Source organism: Cricetulus griseus, chromosome 3 (genome assembly GCF_003668045.3).
Source record: "Cricetulus griseus strain 17A/GY chromosome 3, alternate assembly CriGri-PICRH-1.0, whole genome shotgun sequence".
NCBI lineage: Eukaryota > Metazoa > Chordata > Mammalia > Rodentia > Cricetidae > Cricetulus > Cricetulus griseus.
Genome location: NC_048596.1, coordinates 236,235,933 through 236,261,338, shown reverse-complemented (window position 1 = coordinate 236,261,338; position 25,406 = coordinate 236,235,933). Strand labels below are relative to the sequence as shown.

The following is a 25,406-nucleotide window of genomic DNA, read 5'->3' as shown; positions in this document are numbered from 1 at the left end:
GGCCTGAGCTTCCGGGGGTCTTTTAATACTTTCCTTTTGGAAAATATATCCAATAGTGAAGTTGCTGAGTTTTTTGCATAGTTCGTTTAACCTTGCGAGGCTGCTTTCCAGAATGATTCTTGTCTACATTCCAGGCAAGGAGGTTGCTCTAGAATAGCTAGCTGTCTACATTCCAGAAAGCAGACATGAAGGTTCACTGTTGTTGCCATTATCAACTGTTTGAGTACATGTCTACTGGGAATAATAGCTATCTATCATCTTGCTAAAATTCTTTGATAGCTAATGAATTTAAGAATTTCTTACTATATTTGTCTAGTTCTTTCTCTCTTTCAAAGACAAGTCTGGTAGTATAACTGGCCTCAAACTTACTGTGTAACCAAGTACAACCCGATCCTCCTGCCTCTACCTTTTAAGGGCTAAGATTATATAAGTTTGCCTCATCAAGGTCTAGCATTTCTTTCCCTTGGTTATATTTGTCTTATTCTTGTTCTTTTGGCTTCTTAGTATTACAGTGTTTTCTTATATGGAAGTCCTAGATGTTAATCCCATTTAGTTTAGAAATAGCAGAATCTTTTCCTAATCTACCATCTGTGCTTTTGTTTTAGTTTTTATGGAAATCAAACTTAAAAGTTATAGGGCATGGTTGCACACATCTTTTTTGGGGGGGTTGAGATAGGGTTTCACTGTGTAACAGCTCTGAGTGTTCTGGAACTAGCTCTGTAGACAAGACTGGCCTCAAAGGCACAGAGATCCACCTGGCTCTGCCTCTTGCTGGGAGGTTGCACACATCTTTAATTCCAGCATTTAGGATTAAAGCTACATAATAGTGAGACCCTGGCTTAAAACCAAAACCAAACCAACCAAACAAAAAAATCCCATAAAAACAACCCCCAAAAATTACAGGTACTGAGCTGGTGGTATATGTTATTATATTGTAAGCCCTTGATTTCACTGGTTCCAATACACACACACACACACACACACACACACACACACACACACACACACGGGGGGGGGGGTGGGAGGGTGGGGAGAGAGAGAGAGAGAGAGAGAGAGAGAAGAGAGAGAGAGAGAGAGAGAGATTTTCCATCTATCCAAGTTGGGTTTTGGGGACTTAAGTTCCTTTATGTTAAGACATAGAAGTTTTCCATATAAATTTTAGAATAAATTTAGCAAGTTAACAAAATAAAAGCACACAGAACCACCCATATTTTGTTTAGTTCTTAAAAAACGTGGCTGTGTGGTCTCGTGCTTATCTGGTGATTCAACAAACAAGATCCCAGAATTTTATGTATGGGGACTGAATTATTTTATAGTAGTGTAATATCTTTTTTTTTTTTTTTTCTTTCTTTCCGTGACAGGGTTTCTCTGTGTAGCTTTTTGGAGCCTATCCTGGTACTCACTCTGGAGACCAGGCTGGCTTCGAACTCACAGAGATCGCCTGCCTCTGCCTCCTGAGTGCTGGGATTAAAGGAGTACGCCACCAACGCCCGGCAGTAGTGTAATATCTTAAGAATGAAAACAGTTTATATTTCTAAGTTGAAACATGCATACAATAGGGGCCCCATTGAAAGGTACTACTCCCTCATCCCCTAAGATGGGGTTTTCCCGTGTATCTCTGGCCTGGAACTGCTCTGTAGGCTAAGCTGGCCTCTATCTCAGCGATTTGCCTGCCTCTGCTTCATCACAACTGCTGAGATTAGAGTTGTGTGTCTCTAAGCATGGATTCAAGTATTTTTATGAAAATGGAGGAATAGAGGCGCTCTTCACGGTTAGATTACTAAATATATGTACTTGGTCAGTGGCCAAGTTATGTGCAGAAAGACATGTAAATAATAGAATAATGATTGACTGCCTGATGTCAAAAGCCTTGTTTCATTATTTGTGGAAAAGATTGCATCCCCCACCCCCACCCCAGGAAATTAAAGTATCATTCTTAGAGAAATTCCACATGGGTTGCCTTTCTCCGAATGTCACACCCTGTGCTTGGATGGTCTCATTCCAGGGTGGGTTACAGCGTTGTCAGTTGGGTAATATGATTAAGGTTTTTGGTCCTCCTTTTTTCTCATTTGAAATATGTTTTAGTTGTTTTCATAGACTGTTGTCTTCTTTCTATGGGACTGATGCTCATTTCCAAACCTGAAAATAGCCACTTCTTTAGGCTTAGATGCTGCTTTTCTATAGCTTTGGCCTTGTTAGTAGAAAGCCTTTAGAGCTAGTGATAATAACAATATAATAGTAGGAATAGCAAGCAAATGTCTCATTTAATGACATGTAACTTCAGAGGTTCAGCTATTAACACACCATCTATAAATACAGATTTGTTGATGAAGGCAGGGATGATGTTTTACCATTTGCTGAACCAGGAAAGTCTTATCCAAAACCCTATTGCTACTCAGGGGAGCTGAGACTAAAACCCAGATAACTGGCCTTTTGTCACCCTGCCAGTTTTAGTTTAACCATACCAGACCCAGTGCTTATTAGTTGATGGAATACTGTCATTGTGAGGTGGCCAAAGTGGTGCTACATCTGAATTGCTTTGGTTATAACCTGGAATGACTCAGCTACTGCCTGTCATTTATTAGATAGGCTTCATTCAGCTTTACTTTTTCTTTGTATTTTCAGGAAGTAATTTCCTTTGGTACTCGGAGTGCTTGCTTCTGATTGGCTCAAGGGGTCTTAACTTTGTTCTTTTAGGAAGTGTTTTATCACCTGTGAATTCAGTAAATGCAGCCAAATGTGGTGGCACATGTGTAATTCCAGCATTTGGGAGATAGAGGCAGCAGGTCAGGAATTTTAGGTAGCTAGAGAGTGAGTACAAGGTCAGTCTGGGCTGTATAAGACCTTTGGTTTTGTTTCTCAAAACAAAGCAAGTTCATTAACTACACTTAGCTAGTTTGGGTTTTTTCTTGCAGGCTATGGAAGTGCCCTTCCTGAGGAGGACTAAGGGTGGAACTCACTAAGAGAGTATGCTTAGTAAAGTGGGATTTAATTTAGAGGCCACACTGGTAGGGCCTCCAAATAGGCAGGTGGTTTTCAGGGAGAAGAGGAGTCAGATGATATTGGGATTTGGAGTTTACATTTCTGGGAAGGACATGGTCATTCACAGAAATAGGCAAGTGAGACAGTACAGCAAGGTTGGTTTTGAAAATTAGATTGAGAAACAGTTGGGTGTTCTGGGAGAAGATGTCAGGTGCATAGCTTGAAACTTGGGCCTTAGATTGGAGTCTTCAGTAACTAGTAGGTTATTAGGGAGTGTACAAAGTCATTTTTGGAGCGTGGCAGAAGAGGAAGCTGTGTCAGGAAGGTAAGGAGTCTGCATGTTGGAGGTGGGAAGGAATAGACGGCTATTACTGAGCATGCACTCTGCTGGTGCTCTGTTTTCAGTGTTGCTGTGATAAAATACTGTGATAATGGAAGGGTTATGATGAGTCCGAGGCGTGGCAGCAAGTGGCAGTCATGGCCTCAGGGGCTGGAAGATCACATTTCACATTTACCACAAGCAGGATACAGAGAATCAGGGACATACTAATCCGGAAAGGCTCCTAGACCTCCCAAACAGCACCACCAACTGAGAGCAAGTATTCAATCAAATGCCTGAGGTTTTTAGGGACATTTTACCTTCAGGTCATCACAGGTACAGAGACAGAGTCCAGCTGCAGGAGGAATTGGAGGTGTTTCCCACAGAAGATATTTGCATGGGATTAGGTTAATGACTTGTGAGTGAAAAGGATGAGAAGGATTTGGTGCTAAAGTAGAGCAGAGGTTGAATCAGCAGATGCTGGAGGTGCTGGAAAGATGAGCCAAAAAAGGCTTGCTATAGGTTCATTCCAGTCAGCCTCCTTTGTGAGCTTCTAGTAGTTCTTAGAAACTAGACAGTAAGGTAGGGAAGGGCTGGAGTTGGGACCTTTTCTGGGAGCATGTGAGAGGTGAGGAGCTTGAGGGTGTTAGGAGGTTATTTCATAGACAAAGCAGAGTGAGTGAGGAAAACCTGTGGTGTGACCGGCATTTATTTATTTTTTGGTTTTTCGAGACGGGGTTTCTCTGTGTAGCTTTGGAGCCTATCCTGGCACTCACTCTGGAGACCAGGCTGGCCTCGAACTCACAGAGATCCACCTGCCTCTCCCTCCTGAGTGCTGGGATTAAAGGCGTGTGCCACCAATGCCCGGCTGGTGTGACTGTTTTGAATCTGGCAGTAGGTTGATAGGTGATAGTGGAAGCTAACACTGTTAGGGTCAGGTTGGAATTGTCAGAGTTTTCAACTGTAAAAGCTTTACAGAATTAACAGAGAGAGTTCCAAGGACTTCTGCAGGCTGGCCTAGGTTTATGCCCCTCAAACATTGTTGACTGCTTTCTCTGAATTCTGAAGCAGAAGTAACTAAGCCTACTTAACCATCGTTGGTTGGGGTTCATTAGTGCTTTGTGATGTGTATTAGAAATGGTAGTAACTGCTAAGTGGGGGTGGTGCACACTTTTAATCCCAGCACTCTTTGAGTTCAAGGCTGGCCTGGTCTACAGAGTGAGTTCCAGGACAGCCAAGGTTACATAAGAAACACTGTCTGGAAAATAAACAAACAAACAAATAAATAAATAAATGAAGAAAGTGACAGCAATAGCATTTTCAGCAGTAATTTTCTAATGCTGTAGTTGCATAAGTTCATAAACTCTACTTATTCTGTATTGTGAGTTTTGAATTATTCTAAATTTTCTCTCCACATGTCTTTATCTCTCCTAAGCCTTCCCTCCCTCCTCCTTACCTTTTTTTCCCCTTTGTGGTGCTGGAGCAAACTTAGTGGTCTTGCACATAAGGTCCACCACATACCCACACCGTACTTACCTTCCTCTTTCATTCTTTGAAGTCAATTTTTACTTTCTTTAAAGGAGAGATGAAGAAAACCCTGCAGGATGAGATTGAAGCCATTCTTAGGAAGAGGATTATGGTGCTAGATGGTGGAATGGGGACCATGATCCAGCAGTACAAACTAAGTGAAGAAAGTTTCCAAGGTCAAGAATTTAAAGATCACACCAGGCCACTGAAAGGCAACAATGACATCTTAAGTATAACCCAACCTGATATTATTTGCCAGATTCATAAGGTGAGTTATTTCCAGGCTTTTAAACATTCATTCAGATTATTCATGTATAAAGCTCAGACCATTATATCTTGTGCTCTAGAGAATATGGAAAAAGGAATGGAAAAAGGATGTGATTTCTTAAAAAAGCAGGTTTTTCATGCCAAATAAAAGTTACACACTGTGTTGGTTGGGTACTTGGGATAAGGAGATGATGAAGGTAGGTTTTTCTTGATTGTTTGTTTTTTTGTGGGGGGGATCTTTGAAGCACTTAAAACTTTAGCTGAAAAACCATAAATCCTGAAACAAATTAGGAGTTTCATATTTGTCAATTAATATCTTGTGAAGGTGAAAGATGGTGTCTTAGTTTGTGCTGCTATACAGTTCTCAGACTGGGTGATTCAAATAACAACATTCCTTTCCTATGTATGTATGTATGTATGTATGTATGTATGTATGTGTGAGTGCTTTGACTACATGTATGTATGTGCATCTTGTGTGTACCTGATCAGGGAAGCCAAAATTAGGTGTCAGACCCTCGAGAATTGCCTCTAGGAGTTTTAGATGGTTGTGAACTGCCATTTGGGTATTGGTAATTGAACCTGGTTTCCTGGAAGAGCACCTGGTGCTCTTAACTGTTGATCTACTTCTCCTGGCCTCAGCATTTATGTCTTAGTTTCTAACAGTAGGAAGTGCATCATTGAGATGCCATAAGATCTGGTGTCTACTGAGGGCCCTCTCTGCTTACTATGTACCTTTCTTCCTTTCATATCCTCATATGGTGGAGTACAGCAAGAGAAAGCAGATCTGTTCATCTGGTGAACAGGTCTGAGTGTCATGTCTCTTCCTCCCTGCCAAGATTTGTACGTTAAATTTCAATATGGCATTAGGAGGCACCCTTAGGGTTGTTTTCAGTGTGTGTGTAGTAAATATATGTATTTATATTTACTGTGGAGGCTGTAAAAAGGTGTCTGATTCTCTGGAACTATAGTTACACATGATTGTGAGCTGCCATATGAATGCTGGGAATGAAACCAGGTCCTTTGGAAGAACAGGCAACTCTTAACCTTAGAACTATCTCTCCAGTCCCCCTTTCTTGCTGTTTAAAATAAGAATAAATTTTCCTTTGACTACTGCTATAAATTGCTACCTTCCTCCATAGCTATCAGTTAATGCTTACCTTCCTAATTTTTTGTTACACATTTATTTCTGCATATTATGTGAATATAATGTATATGTTTTAAACTTAATGGTTGTATGTGTATGTTACTTATCTCTGCTGGAATAGCTGACAGAAATGAGAGTTATTTGGGTTCAAAGAGAATGTATAGTCCATTGTGGCAGGAAGGCATTATAGTGTTTGTGGTGGAAGGGGCAGTTGCTTGTTACAAGGCATTGATCATGATACATTGTGCTAATCAGGAACAGACAGAGATTGGTTATACCCTCCTTCCTCCAGCTCAGCCCACTTCCTAAGAGTTCTGCAGCCTTCTGAAACAGTGCTACCATTGGGACCAAGCCCTTAAACATGAGTCTAAATACATTTTGTATTCAGACTGTAGCAATATGCTTATACATTGTGTTTTCCCGTTCAGTGGTGCTTTGATGGCTTCACCATGTCATAGATATACACGATGTTTTTTTAGGTATCATATGACATGTAATAAATGTCCTGAATGTTGTTATTTTCCTCTTGATGACTGCTATTATAAATGTGCTTATTTTGGCTTTCATTTTCAGTTCTGCAAACATTATTCATCAGTGACTGTTAGAAAGTCAAAAGGGTCAAGGCTGTGAGTCAGACTGAGATGGAGATGTTGTCCAGACAGAGAAACTAGAAAGGCAAGTTTTTAACAGTCAAGAGTGGTAGGGTACCAGTTCTCAGTGTTCTAGGGTGCAGATAGAGGAGTAGGAGATGCATACTGAAAAAAACATGCTCAGAATTTGATCTCTTAGGACGGTGCAGTTCTCAGTGCAGATCAGTTGCATTAAAGTAGGAAGGTGTGGGGTACAGAGCTGGTGGCTCCTGAGTGCCCAGGGTGTGCCAGACATTTGAAGTACTGGCTGATATTACCATATAGACTTAGTATTGTAGAAAATGGTTTTAATAATTTGGATGAAGCTGGGCGGTGGTGGCACATGCCTTTAATCCCAGCACTAGGGAGGCAGAGGCAGGTGATCTCTGTGAGTTCAAGGCCAGCCTGGTCTACAAGAGCTGGTTTCAGGATAGCCTCCAAAGCCACAGAGAAACCCTGTCTTGAAAGAAAAAAAAAACAAAAAAAACAAAAAACAAAAACAAAAAATTTGGATGAGGAGGCCAATACTCAGAAAATTTCAGGAACTTGATAGACAAGATTCTAGTTATTGCCCTACCTACTACCCCTTGAAGTTTGTATATTTTTTCCTTAAAAAAAATGACAGCAACAACAACAACCCCTCCAAAAACAAAAACAAAACCCAGAGTTTAAGGAATGTAACTATATTTATATAACTTAATATATTATTTTTTCTAAATTTATGTTCTGTGCTTATGTATTACATCACATGCCTTTCTGTGAAATTCCTGTGCTTGCTTGCATCTCTAGTCTTGAGTGTATTGTGTTGTGTGTTGATTAGAAGGTTGTTGGTGACAGAAAGAAAAGCCATGTTTATTATTGGGGCCATCTCTTAAGTTCCAGTAGTTGACTTACTATCTTTTGTTGCAGGAATACTTGCTGGCTGGAGCAGATATCATTGAAACAAATACTTTCAGCAGCACTAGTATTGCCCAAGCTGACTATGGCCTTGAACACTTGGTGAGACTTTCCTATCTAATGTGCTTATTAGTATTTAGTGCACTGGAGATTGCTAGTGACAGAATTACCTGAAGTGGCAGTCAGTCTAATCCTAATTAGCAGGAATCATGGCTGGAACCTCTTCTGCTTATGAGGGTAGCAGTCCATTGCAGTTGGCTTTTTGGGCAAGTAATAGCCAAATAACAGTTTATCCTTTGGTCAAGGCTGTATTACGCACTGTGAAGCTGTACACATAAGTAAATGGCTATGGCTGTTCAGAGCAGAAGTGGACAACTAGATGGGCCATGAGCCGAAGTGCACCAAACCCTGCTTAGGATATTCTGATTTGTTAATTGCACAATTTGAGGAGCCAAGGCGGTTAAAGGAGTTGATGCAGATCACAATTCTAGGAACACTTGCTGGTGTGTGAACAGCTTCTGAAGGGTCTCTTCACTTGTAGACTGCTTTTTGTGTGTGTTTGCCACTTGCTTGCTCTTTCCCAGCAAGAGGTCAATGATCCTTTCACAGGTGAAAAAAAATTGTTTTAAAGTGCTTGTATATATGTCTGTGGACTCATGAGTGTGCTTGGTGCTCATGGAAGACACAGGAGGGTATTGGGTCTCCTGGAACTGGATTAGCAGGTGACTGTAAGCCACCATGTGCTTGCTGGGAATTGAACTCAGGTCCTCTGGAAGGGCATCCAGTGCTCTTAACCACTGGTCCGTCTCTCCAGCCCTCTTTATTAGAATTTTTTTGTTGTTGTTTTTTTGAGACAGGGTTTCTCTGTTTAGTCCTAGAACTCACTCTGTACACTAGGCTGGCCTCAAACTCAAGAGATCTGCCTGCCTCTGCCTGCTGAGTGCTGGGATTAAAGACATGTGCCCCAACTGCTTCCAAGATTTTCAAGGTGTAAATAATCTACAGAAAGTTTAGAACTGCTTCTTTCTAGCATAGTCCAGTAAGAAAATCAGGGCCAGGGAAAGCTGCCCTGAGAACTGCCAACTGGTTCTGCCCCCATTAGAGTGCTTTTTATTTTTTCCTTTTGAGACAGGATCTCATTTGGCACACTTTCAAATTCACCGTCTTAGCTTTCCCAGTGCTAGGAGTATAGGCGTCCACACCTGGATCAGAATATCTTACTATTTTGTGAAATATTTGGCTGTATTAGGTTATTTGACCTGCTAGATATCCAGATGTCAACCTTACAGCATATGGTTTCACTCAGACCTCATTAGTTCATGCTAGTTTCTTGGTGAGTTCAACTAAAAATTGGCTAGGCTGGATGGAAGAAAAGCAGGACAGACTAACTTCAGTGGTTGATATGTTAGGCCTACCGGATGAACAAGTGCTCTGCAGATGTGGCCAGAAGAGCCGCTGAGGAGATAACTCTGCAGACAGGTAAGGGACATTCTCCTTTTTTGTTGCACATTCAAGTCCTTTGATGTTCTCAACTCTAATGTGCAATTTTCCTTTAAAATTGAAGTTTGGCTTGGGAACAGATAATCTATTTGCAGAATTCTTCCCATAGTATCATAGAAAACCATTCAGCATCTCTCTGTAGTATCATTGTCCCTGTGGATTTCTAGTTCAGGGTTTACTGTTTACCTTTCTGATGCTCAGAGGCTGACTTGGTAGCTAGGCACATCAAGTGGGTTATTAAATATCAACTGGCTGATTTGATTTTCATTATTACTAGATTATTTGATCTTATCCTTTTAAAGCTGCCTTCTTCCCTGTGCTTGGCTTATTTAAGCAGTGATTGTCTTTTGAGCGTTTGCTCATTGTAGAATGCTGATGACCTGATTGCTCTTCCTGGCTTTCAGAAGGCTGTAGCATTAGATTCAGTTTTGCTGGGACTTGGAAAGTGGTTCTTGAAATAACTAACCTCCTGGCTAGCTGTTATCAGAACACTGCTGATGGGAGGCTTCAAGCCAGGGAAAACAGTAAAAGAAGTATGTCGAGCCCTGAAAGATTTGGAACTGTTATTGCCAGTAGGAAAGATGGGAAGAAATTTTAGGAAGTTGCTGACAGCATACTAATGAAGAAGACCAAAGCAATTTATAAGGAAATCTGTTTCTGAGAAATAAGTTTAAGTTCTTGGACTTGCAGAGCCTATTAACCCACCAGAGAGGTGGTCATGGGCTATTGAATTAGTTCAAACAGGGAAAGATAAGGACATTTTCCTTACACATATCAGTGCTATTATTCAGCATTAGGAAAGATAAAGAACATTTAGGCCTGAAACCTTTTCACAGGCAGCAAAATAATTTCCTTTTTGTTTGTTTTGAGGCAGGCTTGGAGCCCAAGGCTGGTTTCAACCAGTGTTGCAGAGGAGGCCCTTGAACTTTTGATCCTCCTGCCTCTGCCTCCCACATTAGAATCACAGAAGTGTGCTGTTGTGTCCAGCTGTTATTAGCTAGTTGGCAGTCTTCTGAGTATTGTAAAATACAGCCCAAGTTATATTACTAAAAGTCACCAAGTAATGAGTTACAGGACTCCTGGCTTTTGTTTTGATATGCATGATAGCACCATTTCCAGGCTGCTTTAGAAACAAGTTCACTTCTGGTTTAGAGGCAAGATTTTTTTTAATGATTTATCTTTATTTTATGTGCATTGGTGTTTTACCTGCATGTATTTCTGTGTGAGCATGCCAAGTTACTTGGAACTAGAGTTACAGACAGAGCTTCCACATGGGTGCTGTGAACTGAACATAGGTAGGTCCTCTGGAAAAAACAGCCAGTGCTCTTCACCACTGAATCATCTCTCCAGCTCTGAGACAAGATTTTGTTGTTTTTTTAAGAGGTTACTAGAGCAATATTCATTCTGCTTCATCCTGGGATTTCAGGCCTTGTAACTGTTAGTTCTGACTTAATATTTACTCTGGTGAAAGACCTGCAGTGTGGTACCATAAAGCCTTTCACATTGTGTTCTACTGTGAGGCACCTTGCTAAATTCAAGACTTTGAATTTTTTTCTTAAGAATAGGGAGAGGGCTGGAGAGATGGCTCAGTGCTTAAGAGCACTGCTTGTTCTTCCAAAGGTCCTGAGTTCAATTCCCAGCCACCACATGGTGGCTCACAACCATCTGTCATGAGATCTGGTGCCTTCCTCTGGCCTGCAGGCCACATGCTGGCAGAATACTGTACACATAATAAATAAATCTTTAAAAATAAAAGAATAGGGAGAAAGAATGCCAACACACAGCTGCAATAGGATGGGATTGCATGCAGAAATCCTTGGATTTGAAGTTTGGCAGTTGTTTTGAATTGTTAGCAGCAATAATATTTATATATCCCTTTTATTGTGTAATTTTCTTAGTCATGAGCAAGTATGTTAAGAGAATCTGTCATTTCAGTGACATAAAATCAAACAGCCCTCAATACAAGTTTTGTTTCAAATGAATTTTGAAAATATTAGGCTTTTAGGACTTTTTAGGTTTCTGAGCTGTAGAGAATTATATATAGCATTATATTAAAGGAGACGTCTGCCTCATTCCCTTCTTTTTTCTTTCCTGAGGGAGTTGAACCAGGTTGAGTATCTTATGTGTGCTAGGCCAGCACTCTACCACTAAGTCCCAGTCCCAGGCCTTTTTATTTTATTTTGGGATGGAGTCCCGGTAGGTGGCCCAGATCAGCCTCAAACTCACAGACTTGTTCTGACTCCTGAGAACTGAGATTATAAGTGTCTGTTACCACACGTGATCCTGAAGTCTGTGGATTCATACCAAAAAGTTTGAGCGACTTGTGGTTTCACACTTTTTTTTTTCTTTTCCCAAAGGAATCAAGAGGTTTGTGGCTGGAGCTTTGGGTCCAACTAATAAGACACTTTCTGTCTCCCCATCTGTGGAAAGGCCGGATTATAGGAACATCAGTGAGTATTCATTACATACAATCACAGACCTTGGGGAAGTGCTTCAGTAATCTACAGATCTAGAAACTGGACTTGTGTCAAGGGCTTACAGTAGTGTCAAGGGCTTACAGTAGTGTCAAGGGCTTACAGTAGTGCCTGGAATACTCTAAAGGTAGCTGTTGTTCTTTTTAGAGCTTGCTTTCAGCTGTCTGTGGTGATCTGTCAGTGCTTCTTATAAGACTAGCTGAAATAATACTTAAAAGGAAGACATCAAACAAATTTGGATATTAACTAATTCTTGGCCTATTATAAAATAACTGCTATGTTCTTTCTGCCTTCCTATCCTTCAACTTTTTGAATTTTTTTTTTAAAGTTTTTTTAAGACAGGATCTGACACAGTAATTCAGACTAGATAGCCTAGAACTCTATCTAGCCTATGTTGTTCTCAAATTTGTGGCAGCCTTTTCATCTCAGCTTCCTGAGTGAGGGGATTACAAGTGTGAGCCACCATGCTCTGTTTATATTACCATTTAATTTCAGAAATCAGCCCAAATTATCTAAACATATTAGCCTTATAGATATAAATTGCTATATATAAACTTGCTTTGTTAAGATTTGACAAAAATTAAGAGTGTAATTCAATCTTCGAGCATTAATACTGTATAAAATATTTAAAATCCTAGAGCTAATTATACCATTTGTGGTAATGGATTTTGTGTAAGTGACAAGTCCAGGTGAGTACAGCTTATGGGATTTTTGTTTACAGAATTGTGCATGCTGTGCTACCATGCTTCTTTACGGAGAGTGGCATTTCCCAGGCTGATGTGTGGTCCCTGTTCTCAGGACTAGATGTAATAGTGGGGAGACTGTTCCCAAACTGTATGAAGTCAGGTGTAACAACATAGCAAGCATTGTAGGTGTCTCTATTAAATAGCTAGGCATTTTTTCCTTTTAGTTTGAAGATAAAGTAGACAGATGACTTCTCACTGGAAACAGACAATACAGGATATTTTTTAACAAAATTGACCTAATAGTGAACATTAATGATTTAGTTAAAAATTGTCTTTTGGAGAGATGGCCTCTCTGAACTGAGGGAGTGGTGAAATCCATGGGCTTGTAACTTTTATTAGAGATTTAACCTGTGACGTATCCAGATCTCATTTATTGTGTGTGTGTGTGTGTGTGTGTGTGTGTGTGAGAGAGAGAGAGAGAGAGAGAGAGAGAGAGAGAGAGAGAGAGAGAGAGAAATCCAGAAGAGGTTTTGAGTCACCTGGAACTGGAGTTATAGACATTTGAAACTGCCTGATGTGGGTGCTGGGTTCTTTCTGGTCCTCTGGAGGAGTGGCAAGTACTCTTAACCACTGAGCCATTTCTCCAACCTCTAAATCCTATTTCTTTTTTTTTGTTTTGTTTTTTTTTTTTTTTTTGTTTCTTTTAGACAGGCTTTCTCTGTGGCTTTGGAGGCTGTCCTGGAACTCCTAAATCCTATTTCTTAGATTTGTCTCTTAATGGATTAAGATGATCTATGGGAAGAGTGATTGATGTATTTATTTTAAAGATGTTGAGAATAAAATAATATGTAGCTTCCCATTCCAGGCTATATATGATAAACTGAGGGCATATGACAGTAGTTTAGGAACAACTTTGTCGATTATTACCTACCATTGTATTTGGTTTTTACAGAGAGTGTTGTCCTTAAACAATTGCATTGTAAACCATCATTGATTCACAGGTGCCACACTTGAGCTCTGCACACCCTGGTGTCATTTAGAAGGTGTGGGTTTCTGATGCGCTGGCTGTGATTTGTTTTCTGCAGCATTTGATGAGCTTGTTGAAGCATACCAGGAGCAGGCCAAAGGACTGCTGGATGGTGGTGTTGATATCTTACTCATTGAAACTATTTTTGATACAGCCAATGCCAAAGTAAGTGAGGGTAAGAATGGAATGGGGTGATGGAGGGGCTGTGAAGAACCCTCTACAGTTAGATGATAATAATAGCTACTACTGAAGTTTCTTGTGTTTGCTCCAGTTGAGTCTGTCTCTGATTGGCTCTTTTAATGTGCGTATACAACCATACCTGAGTTTAGAAACAATATTTCCTTTTCTGTGATTTATGTCTTCTGCTCTTTTTTTGTGTTGGATTTTAAAAAATTATGTGTATGTGTGTGTCTGGGTATATGCACATTAGTACAGATGCCCGCAGAGACTAGACGCATCTGATACCACCGATAGCTGGTTTTTGAACTGCCTGATACGATACTGGGAATCAAACTTGGGGCTTCTGGAAGAGCAGTATGGGTTCATAACCATGGAGCTAGCAGGTACACAATTGAAAAGAATCACAGTATTGTTCTTATTGGAAACATGGGTAACTAAACAAGAATAAAAAGCACTAAGATAGATTTCTCCCCCCTTTGGTAGAAAGGATAAAAAGTACTGAATTTTTAAGTTTCAAAATGTGTGGCCTATATTCTTTATGCAGTTTCATGTGCGAATGTATATATGTACACATGTGTTTACATGCATGTATGTATGTGTAAGGGGGCATGTGGGAGTTGGAGGATAAGCTTGGGTGTCATCTTCAGGAATCTTTAAATCATTAAAGGATGCCACCCACTTCCTTTAAGATGGTTTCTCATTGTTCTGGATCTCTCCAATTACTGCCTAGCAAGCCCCAGGGATCCTTCTGTTTCTACATCCCCAGAACTGGAATTAAAAGTGTATATCACCAGCTTTTAAAGTACATTCTAGGGATTGAACTCAGGTCTTCATGCTTGTAAGGCAAGTGCTTCATCAACTGATTATCTTTGATGTTTGTAATTTTTAACACTTTATTTTGTGTACGTGTGTATATATATATGTGTGGGTATGTGAGTGCCACAGTATCTTAGTGTTTATGTCAGTGGACAACTTGGGGAGTCAGTTCTTTGTTTCTACCATGTAGTCCCTTGACCAAACTTAGGTTATCAGGCTTGGCAGCAGGCACCTTTAACCACTGAATCATCTCTTGCAGGCTCCATACATGCTTTTTTATAATAGAAGTTTTTCTAATGATATATTTGGAATTTATTTTGAAGTATGAAATAGGGAAAACATTTGTGTAAGATTTTTCCATTTTCCTAATGCCATCTATTAAACACTTTATTTTTCATTTTATGTGTTTATGTGTTTTTGGTTGCATTTATATTTGTATACCACATGTATGCCTGATGTCCACAGAGGCAAGAAGGACATGGGATCCCCTGAAACTGGGGTTACAGAGGGTATTAAACCATTATGTGGGTATTGGGAATTGAACCTGGGTACTCTGTAAGAGCAACCTGGGCACTTAACCACTGAACCATCTCTCTAGCCCTAAAGACTTTATTTCTCAGTGACATGAAAGATGCATAAGGCAGCCTGTCTTGATTAGTTTGTTTGTCAATTTAATATGAGCCAGGATCATTTGGGAAGAGGGAATTTCAACTGAGAAAATGCTTCCATCATCAGTTTGGCCTGTAAAGAAGTGTGCAGTTGATACAGGAGGACTCAGCTCACTGTGGGTGGTGTCACCCTTTAGCAGATGGTCCTGGGTTGTATAAGGAGACTGAATAAGGCATGGAGAGCAAACCAGTAAGCATTATAACTCCATGGTCTTTGCTTCAGTTCCTGTCCCCAAGTTTCTGTCTCTAAGACCTGCCTTGACTTCTCCTTTAATGGACTGTACCCTGTAAACCAGATAAATTTTGTTCCTAAGTTCCTTTTGGTCATGGTGTTTAAACACAACAATGGAAACCTTGACTAAGACACCCTAAATTCTATAGTCCTTTCCAAAAGTTTGTTCATGTGGCATTAGTATATTGTTTGCTACAACTTTAGAATAGTTTGAGTGACTGGTAGACTTAGCTGCTTTTATTAATGCCATCCATTTACCTAGAACTTTTCTGGCTATTCTTACGTATTTGTTTTCCGTAAGATTTTAAGGGTGTGAAATTTACACAGCCAGGCAGTGGTGGCTGAAAGCCAGGTGGTGGTTGTGCACGCCTTTAATCCCAGCACTCAGGAGGCAGAGGCAAGTAGATTTCTGTGAGTTTGAGGCCAGCCTAGTCTACAGAGCGAGTTCCAGGACAACCAGGGCTGTTACAGAGAAACTCTTCAAAAAAAAAAAAAAAAAAAGATTTTAAAGGGTCTGCCATGCAGTGGTGGTACACATCTTTAATCCCAGTACTAAGGAGGCAGGGACAGGCAGATCTCTGAATTCAAGGCTAGCCTGGTCCAGGGTGGCCAGGGCTATACAGCGAAACAAAGTCTAGAATAACCACAGAATAAAACAAAAAACCAAAAAGCAACAAACAAGGAGATTTAAATGATCCATTTTTTTTTTTTTTGTTGTTGTTCTAAAATAGGAATTCTAGTTTGTTATTTTTGTGACAGAGTCTTGCTATGTAGCCCACGCTGACCTAGAATGGTCTCATAGTCTGACCTCAAACTTGAGGTCCTTCTACCTCAGCCTCTTAAGTATTGTCATTACAGGTGTGTGTCACCATACCAGCATTTCATGTTGTACTTTCCATGAAAAAAACAAAAACCCTCTATTACTGGAAAAGTTGATATTAATGACAAGTTACATTCGATTTCAGATATGTTCATCTTCACATCAGTGACTAAGGAAGGAGAAGTAGAAGATCACTGCTTGGAACTTAAACATGGATTTTTAACAGAGTGAAGTAGTTTAACAACCCAAGTTCACGATGATTTTTCTAGTGATACACATCTTTGGTTCTTATACTACCTTTAATGTATGAGAAAGACTGACCAAATACAAAGGGCATTTTGTTGTATTTACTTTTATTTTGATTGAGGAAGGAAAGAAAGAAAAGTTAGGTCTTCAGAGGAAATAATTAATTTGTTAGGAGAACTCAGATTTCTTTACTCTTTTTTTTTTTTTTTTAATGGTCCTAGAGGTTGAACTTCAGACATTGTACACCATGCTAGACAGGGCTCCACTACTGAGCTCTTTGCTTAATTGAGCATTTGTTAGCTTGTACAGTGTTACACTTGAGATCCCATACCTGAGCATTGGTTAGCATGTAAAGTGTTACACTCGAGATTCCCTTATTTGAGCATTGTATAGCATGTAAAGTGTTACACTTGAGGTTCCCTTACCTGAGCTTGTATAGCATGTACAGTGTTATACTTGAGATTCTCTTACGTGAGCATTGATTAGCATGTCCAGTGTTACACTTGAGAGTCCCTTACATGAGCATTGATTAGCATGTAAAGTGTTACACTTGAGAGTCCCTTACGTGAGCATTGGTTAGCATGTCCAGTGTTACACTTGAGAGTCCCTTATGTGAGCATTGTTTAGCATGTACAGTGTTACACTGAGATTCCCCTACATGAACATTGGTAAGCGTGTACAGTGTTGCACTTGATATTACCATACCTGGGCATTGGTTAGCATGTACAGTGTTACACTGAGATTCCCCTACATGAACATTGGTAAGCGTATACAGTGTTACACTTGATATTACCATACATGGGCATTGGTTAGCATGTATAGTGTTACACTTGAGATTCCCTTTACCTGAACTTTGGTCAGTATGTAGTGTTATACTTTGGATTTTTTTTTTTTTTTTACCTGAACAGTGTTTAGCATGTACAGTGTTATACTTTGGAATATCTTTCCTGAACAACCATTAGCATGTCCAGTGTTACACTTGAGATTCCCTTATGTGAGCATTGTTTAGCATGTAAAGTGTTACACTTGAGAGACCCTTATGTGAGCATTGTTTAGCATGTCCAGTGTTACACTTGAGAGTCCCTTACATGAGCATTGATTAGCATGTAAAGTGTTACACTTGAGAGACCCTTATGTGAGCATTGTTTAGCATGTCCAGTGTTACACTTGAGAGTCCCTTAGTGAGCATTGTTTAGCATGTACAGTGTTACACTTGAGAGTCCCTTATGTGAGCATTGTTTAGCTTGTCCAGTGTTACATTTAAGAGTCCCTTAGTGAGCATTGGTTAGCATGTCCAGTATTATACTTGAGAGTCCCTTACCTGAGCATTGGTTAGCATGTCCAGTGTTACACTTGAGATTCCCCTACATGAACATTGGTAAGCGTATATACAGTGTTACACTTGATATTACCATACATGGGCATTGGTTAGCATGTAAAGTGTTACACTTGAGAGTCCCTTATGTGAGCATTGTTTAGCTTGTCCAGTGTTACACTTGAGAGTCCCTTAGTGAGCATTGTTTAGCATGTACAGTGTTACACTTGAGAGTCCCTTATGTGAGCATTGTTTAGCTTGTCCAGTGTTACACTTGAGAGTCCCTTAGTGAGCATTGGTTAGCATGTCCAGTATTACACTTGAGAGACCCTTATGTGAGCATTGTTTAGCATGTACAGTGTTACACTGATATTCCCCTACATGAACATTGGTAAGCGTATACAGTGTTACACTTGATATTACCATACATGGGCATTGGTTAGCATGTATAGTGTTACACTTGAGATTCCCTTTACCTGAACTTTGGTCAGTATGTACAGTGTTATACTTTGGATTTTTTTTTTTTTTTACCTGAACATTGTTTAGCATGTACAGTGTTATACTTTGGAATATCTTTCCTGAGCAACCATTAGCATGTCCAGTGTTACACTTGAGATTCCCTTATCTAAGCAATGGTTTGTAGACTGAAGTTTCTGTACCGCCCAGTTCCGTAGCCATTCAGTCCCAAATAAACACACAGAGGCTTATATTATAAACTGTTTGACCTATGGCTCAGGCTTCTTATTGGCTAGCTCTCTCTTAATTATTAACCCATTTCTATTAATTTGTGTATCTCCACATGTTCTTAGCTTATTGGCTATGCCTGGGCCTCTTTCTTCCTTGGCAGCTACATGGCATCTCTCCCGCAACTTACCCTCTCTGTTCCTTTTCCCAGCCTTCTTCTAGTCTAGTAGCTCTGCCTGGCTGCATCCTGCCTTTCCATTGGCCAAAACAGTTTTATTCATCAACCAAAAAGAGAAATATATATTCATAGCACACAGAAGGACATCCCCTATCGTCTCCTCTTTTCTATGTAAATAAAAAAGGTTTTAACTTTAACATAGTAAAATTATATATAACAAGGCAGTTATCAAGCAAGAACTATAGTTAACAATATTTAGTCCACTAACATTTGGCAAAATTTAAAGAAAATATTCTATCATCTATCCTATCTTTGTGAGTCTAAATTTTTATATGTAACTTACCTTTTATAACTAAGGAAAATCATAACTGTAACTATCTATCTTCAACTACATCAAAGACCTCAGAAGGATAATTATATAAACTCTAGAATTGACAGAGACATTTCATTGCCTGGACAGTCATCCAAAGTTTCTTTGTAACTTCGGGGCATCCATCTTCAGCCCATAGGCCATAGTGCCTGGCAGACTTTTGATGAAGTAGGAAACTTGAAGGACCATCCTGTCCTTTGGCAAGTTTAGCAGTCACTTTTCTTCTTAACCTGATTGTCCAGTTTGGACAGCGGGCTGTTAAGCAGTCCAGGCAAGAACAGTTTCTTGTCCAAATGGCTATCCCTGCCATGTTGAAGGTAAACTCCATAATGAGTTTCTTGTATGCCCATCTTCCTCTCTGAGGTAATTGGTATTGCCAGGAGCAGTTGTGTCTCATTGTCATGAAAAACCCTAGTAAACCATTTTAAATGCCATATTTTGTAGGTCTTTCAAAGATTTTGAAGAATACCTATCCATTTGAAATATATCTCTGTATATCTAGAAAACCTAACTAATGTAAGTTTTTACTATTGCAGGTGACTATAATCTTTAATTATACATTTTTTAAATGAGCTGTATAAACACAATATCTAAACAAGAGTAGAAATGTACATATAACAAAACTGACCTTAAATTTGTATCAATAAACCTAAAGTCATATAATGCAAAGTATTCATTTCTGTATCATATTCCCTTTTTTCTTTAAGAGATCGACTGTGGTTGTTAGCCATCTATAACCAACCCCTTTAAATGAAAGCAAACATTTATAAAGAATATTTGGGAATTTGGGTATAATTCTCTCCAAACTGCTTCCTGTTGTTTGGGGGTGCTGTCAATTTCAGGGGATCCTGAGAAAACCCAGATCCCTGGCCAAACCCTAGTAGCTTTAGTGGTCTGTGAGGCTACATCGTCTTAGCTGTTTTGGATTGGATCACCTGGGCTATTACTTCAGGGGTTCTTGCTTGACCAAACCATATTTTTCTGGAAGGAATCTGCAGCTTTTCATTTTTTGTTGAAACAAAAGCAAAACCTCTTTTCCAAAATAACATGTCCTTAGAGTTAAATTTTAAGCCGAGGTATTTTCAAAATATATAGTTTGGATTAATCCAGTAGCATTTATAATCAAATGACTTTTAGCAACTGTTGCTCATTCATCAGGAATCAAACAATTTAAAGATAACACAATAACATACATTATCCAGACTCTCTGTCTCTTTTCATCTTTACATGGCTTTTTTTTATTACTCTCTTTCTTTTAGTTTTATTTATTTATTTATTTATTTATTTATTTTGAGATAGGGTTTCTCTGTGTATCTTTGGCTGTCCTGGAACTCACTCTATAGACCATGCTCTCCTTGAAATAACAGGAATCCGCCTGCTTCTGCCTCCCAAGTGCTGGAATTAAAGGCATGTGCCACCATACCCAGATAGCTACTCCTTTCTTTTTAAAGGATTTTCTCTATCCTTTTTCTTTTCCCTCCAAGCCTATGTATATTTTTAAACACACTGTAAAACATTTAGGTTTTTTTCTTTTTATCTTAATCAGTGTTTACTGTATATATCTTTTTCTGACCACATCAGTCTTTAACCTGCTAAACAGCAGCTAGGATTAAAGTGGCAGTTTTGGCTGCTGGCACCAACCAGTTAGGCTTTCCATCTTGGCAGGGGTGTGTTTACTGCCAGCTTTGGGAGCTGTGCTCACCTCCTCAACTTTGGTGTATGCTACCATCAAGCAGCTTGTAGCATACTGACCATAAACCTTTTTTGTCTGTATAAGTAAAAGCCTGTGTGGCTTGGAGACTGCCTCTTTATACTGTGGCAGGAATCCACCATGCTGTGCTCAAGCCCGAATGCCACAGCATCTCTGCACTGTGGCCTTCATGAGACTGTGAGACTAGAAGCCCCATTTTGGCTTTGTTTCTGTGTGTTCAGAACCCTTTTAAAGCTTTTGTCAGGTTTTATGTGGAAATTCTTGCCAAACGCTTGGGCTCCATTTGTGGACAAGTTTCTATTCTGTCCATTCTCGAAGTTGTTCAGTCCCAAATAAACACAGAGGCTTATATTAATTATAAACTGTTTGGCTTATTGCTCAAGCTTCTTATTGACTAGCTCTCTTTTATTAACCCATTTCTGTTAATCTATGTATCTCTTCATGGTCTTGGCTTACTGGAGAATGCCCAGGCATCCTACCTTCCTGGTAGCTACATGGCGTCTCTTCTTAACTCACTCTGCATTCCTCTTCCCAGAATCCTCCTAGTCTGGTAACCCCGCCTATACTTCCTCCCTGGCTACATCATGCCTGTCCATTGGCTGAAACAGCTTTATTCATCTACCTATAAGAGAAACATGCAATCACAGCATACAGAAGGACATCCCCCATTAATGGTTAGTATTTTATGAACATCCATTAGCGTGTACAGTATTACACTTGACATTTCCTTACCTGAGCATTGGTTAGCATGTACAGTGTTACACTTGGTATTTCCTTACCTGAGCATTGGTTAACATGTGCGGTGTTAACTTGAGATTTACTTACCTGAGCATTGATAAGTGTGTACAGTGTTATACTTGATATTACCATACCTGGCTGTTGGTTAACTTGTCTAGTGTTACATTTGTGATTCAGTTACTTGAGAATTGGATAGCGTGTACAGTGTTACACTTGAAAATCCCTTACCTGAGCATTGGTTAGCATGTACAGTGTTATACTTGAGATTCCTTTACCTGAGCATTGGTTAGCATGTACAGTGTTATACTTGAGATTCCTTTACCTGAGCATTGGTTAGCATGTACAGTGTTATACTTGAGATTCCTTTACCTGAGCATTGGTTAGCATGTACAGTGTTATACTTGATATTACCATACCTGGCTGTTGGTTAGCTTGTCCAGTATTACATTTGTGATTCAGTTACCTGAGCATTGGGTACATGTACAGTGTTACACTTGAGATTCTCTTACCTGAGCATTGTTTATTGTATACAGTGTTACATTTGAGATTCCTTTACCAGATCTTGGTTTGGGTGTACAATGTTACAATGAGGTTGCCTTTCCTGATCATTTGATAGCATGTACAGTGTTACACTTGAGATTTCCTTACATGAGCTCTAGGTAGCATATACAGTGTTACATTGTGAATCTCTTACCTGAGTGCTCTTAGCATGTACAGTGTTATAATTGAGATTTTCTTACCTGAGCATTGTTTATCGTGTACAGTGTTACATTTGAGATTCCCTTACCTGAGCCTTGGTTAGCATGTACGGTGTTACACTTGAGATTTCTTTTCTTAGCATTGGTTCCTGAGTACAGTGTAAAATGTGAGATTCCCTTACCTGGGCATTGGTTAGCACGTACAGTGTTACACTTGAGATACCCTTAACTGAACATTTTTTAGTGTGTCCTGTTTTACACTTGAGATTCCCTGACTTGAGCATTGGTTAGCATTACAGTGTTACACTGGAGATTTTTTTTTTTACCTGAGCATTGCTTAACATGTACAGTATTACACTTGAGATTCCCTTACTTGAACATTGGTTAGTATGTACAGTGTTACTCTTGAAATTCCCTACCATAAGCATTGCATGTATAGTGTTATACTTGTGATTACCTTACCTGTTCATTTGTTAATGTGTACATTGCTATACTTGGAATTCCCTTACCTAAGCATTGTTTAGCATGTATAGTGTTATTCTTGTTATTCACTTACCTGAGCATTCTTTATCGTGTACAGTGTTATAATTGAGATTCTCATACCTGAGCCTTTATTAGCAAGTACAGTGGCCCATTGCAAATGTCTTATCTGAGCATTGTTTAGCATGTACAGTGTACCCTTGAGATTTCCTTATCTGAACAATAATTATCATGTACAGTGTTACTCTTGAGTTTGCCTTACCTGAGCATTGGTTAGCATGCACTGTGTTATATGTTACACTTTAGATTTCCTTTCCTGAGTATTCATTAGCATGTACAATGTTACACAAGAACAGTGTTTGTTAGGCACTAAGGGAAGATTTCCTGTCCTCAGCTTGCGGTGTATCCTGTCTGAAGAGGTCTGGAGAAAGGTATGTGCTGATCAGGCAGTTAGATTGACCTTGGACCTTTCTCAGAAATAAAGGTATTCTTGTTTTTTTGACAGGCAGCCTTGTTTGCACTCCAGAAACTCTTTGAAGAGAAGTATGCTCCTCCCCGGCCTATCTTTGTAAGTTCTTAAATATGTGCTTGAGAACCCTCTCCCTCTTTAAAAAAATTCCTTTACAATTAGGGTTTTTGTGTAGGATGTTTCCCTCCTTTGAATAGTAGCATATCGACGGGCGTTGGTGGCGCACGCCTTTAAACCCAGCACTCGGGAGGCAGAGGCAGGCGGATCTCTGTGAGTTCGAGGCCAGCCTGGTCTCCAGAGCGAGTGCCAGGATAGGCTCCAAAGCTACACAGAGAAACCCTGTCTCGAAAAACCAAAAAAAAAAAAAAAAAAAAAAAAAAAAAAAAAAAAAAAAAAAGTAGCATACCTTTCAGAAAGTACCCTTCTGTTCAACTCCCTCCTATCATTAACTGCTTACCTCTGGAGAGATAAGGAAAAGGACCCTAGAAGTGATTGATAGAGCACAGGCTGTTCAAAAGAGGTCAAAGGGTTAAAGACACCAGGTATTAGGGCTTGAGGAGGGATGGGCATGGGCGTGTGACATCTAAGGCTGCTTGGGGTTTTCTTGAGTGTGTCTTCCCCAATCACTTGGCATATATCCATTGTGCCAGTTCTCTTCCTCATGAAAGAATGAAGAACTTCCACTTGTTGGTTTCTCTTTGTCTTTGTGACCATATTCTTTACCAGATTCTATATTGTTGGTCTGTTAATATTGTTACTTCAGATTTCTGGGACCATTGTTGATAAAAGTGGACGGACTCTTTCTGGCCAAACAGGAGAGGCATTTGTCATAAGCGTGTCTCATTCAGACCCGTTGTGGTGAGTGACTCTTTTGGGGTACTTTTTATTGGGGATGGTATAACATCGCCTTAAAGGGCCTTGCTTTTGTGTTTCCACTGTGACATTTCCATGGTGCACTGGATTTCTCTAGTCTTTCAGACTTTAAGGGCTTCAAGGCCACTGAAACGAATGGGCCATGTTGATATCAGGAGAGTTTTCAGACCTTCTTGGCAGTCAAGTGTTTGCCTGTGAGTCTGCTTATAGTTTAAGACTGCTAGGCTGGGCCTTTCTTTAGGCTAGTAACAGTCAATTTACGTTTTTCACAGCAGTGGTTGCAAGTGTTAAAGCAGTGTCCTTCCCAATTTGTGGGACATGCAGAAGCATTCTGGAGTAAAATAAAGTAGGAATGTTAAAGGTCAGGTTTTCATCTTTTAAGAATGGAAGGGTATTAGAAGTTAGCAGTCATGAGAAAAAGGTTAATTTATGAGAAACTATTGCTTAATGATTGACTGTTATCATAAACTCTTTGTTAACAAAGAACAGTAGAATCCCGTGTTAATATTAATTTATCATTTATTGAAATCTGGCTATGTGCCCTGGAATAGTGGCCAAGTGAAGTGGTCCACATTAAGGAGAACCACTTCACTAAATAAGAATGTAAAACATGGCTCACCAGGCAAAGGTGCTAAGAGCTGCTAAGGCTGGTGATCGGATTTGATCACCGGGACCCACACGGTAGGTTGGGTCCCTCCTGAAAGTTGTCCTCGCACTTCCAGATGGGCATGCCTCCCTTGTTTTCCCTCTCCCCAAGTACAAATGGTAGTACAGATGGTGCTGTACAGAAACAATGAAGGAAATCTGGCTGTATGCAGTGGTGAGTCCTTGTAGGTTTCAGAGATGGCTCTTTAGACATGGTAACATATGAACTATGTTGGAAGGCTTGAGTCAGAGTTTGCTAAGCAGAGTGACTTAATGCCACTAGGAGAACTGGATAGTTGATAAAGAGTGTCAATATGTGGTGTTTCATTTGAACTTTATTAGAACCCTAAGAACCGAGTGGGCATTACTTGCTGTTTATTTCTAGGTACTTGTGGTTGAAGACTGCTTAGCTAGGTAATGTCAACTGTGGAAAAGTCAAATTAGTATTGGAACTAAGTTTGGAAAACATTCAAACACAATGATTTACAGTGACTGTCTTGATTACTTTTCTGTTGCTATGATATAATACCATGACCCAGACAAATTATAAAAGAAAGTGTTTAATTTAGGGGGTACAGTCTTAGAGGGTTAGAGTTCATGACCATCAGGTAGAGAGCATGGCAGCAGGTAGGCATGGTGCTGGAGCAGTAGCTGAGAGCTCCCATCATGAGACAACCTCTAGGAAGGGAATGATGAAAGTCTTAAGAAACCTTGAAGTCTTCCTCCAGCGACACTCCTCTTCCAACAAGACCAGACCTATACTTTCCCAGTTTCACCACTTGAAACAGTGAGCCTTGGGTAGCCATTCTTACCCATAGTATCACGGCTGCC

General features: G+C 39.8%; 1 protein-coding gene across 3 annotated transcripts in view; it reads left to right on the top strand.

Moving 5' to 3' along the window:
- The window catches only part of Mtr (5-methyltetrahydrofolate-homocysteine methyltransferase), a 96,553-nt gene that overhangs the window by 5,319 nt on the left and 65,828 nt on the right, over positions 1–25,406 (top strand). For 2 of the 3 annotated variants that reach the window (XR_004769356.1, XM_027409452.2), the window contains exons 2-8: positions 4,882–5,096; positions 7,778–7,867; positions 9,175–9,244; positions 11,623–11,715; positions 13,511–13,617; positions 23,094–23,156; positions 23,821–23,915. Coding sequence is in view for 2 of the 3 variants with exons in the window: in XM_027409452.2 (XP_027265253.1) it covers positions 4,887–5,096; positions 7,778–7,867; positions 9,175–9,244; positions 11,623–11,715; positions 13,511–13,617; positions 23,094–23,156; positions 23,821–23,915 (728 nt within the window). In the remaining variant the exon portion in view is untranslated. Of the gene's footprint in view, positions 1–4,881; positions 5,097–7,777; positions 7,868–9,174; positions 9,245–11,622; positions 11,716–13,510; positions 13,618–21,271; positions 23,020–23,093; positions 23,157–23,820; positions 23,916–25,406 lie in introns of those variants that run through there. The other variant, XM_027409453.2, reaches the window with a different exon arrangement.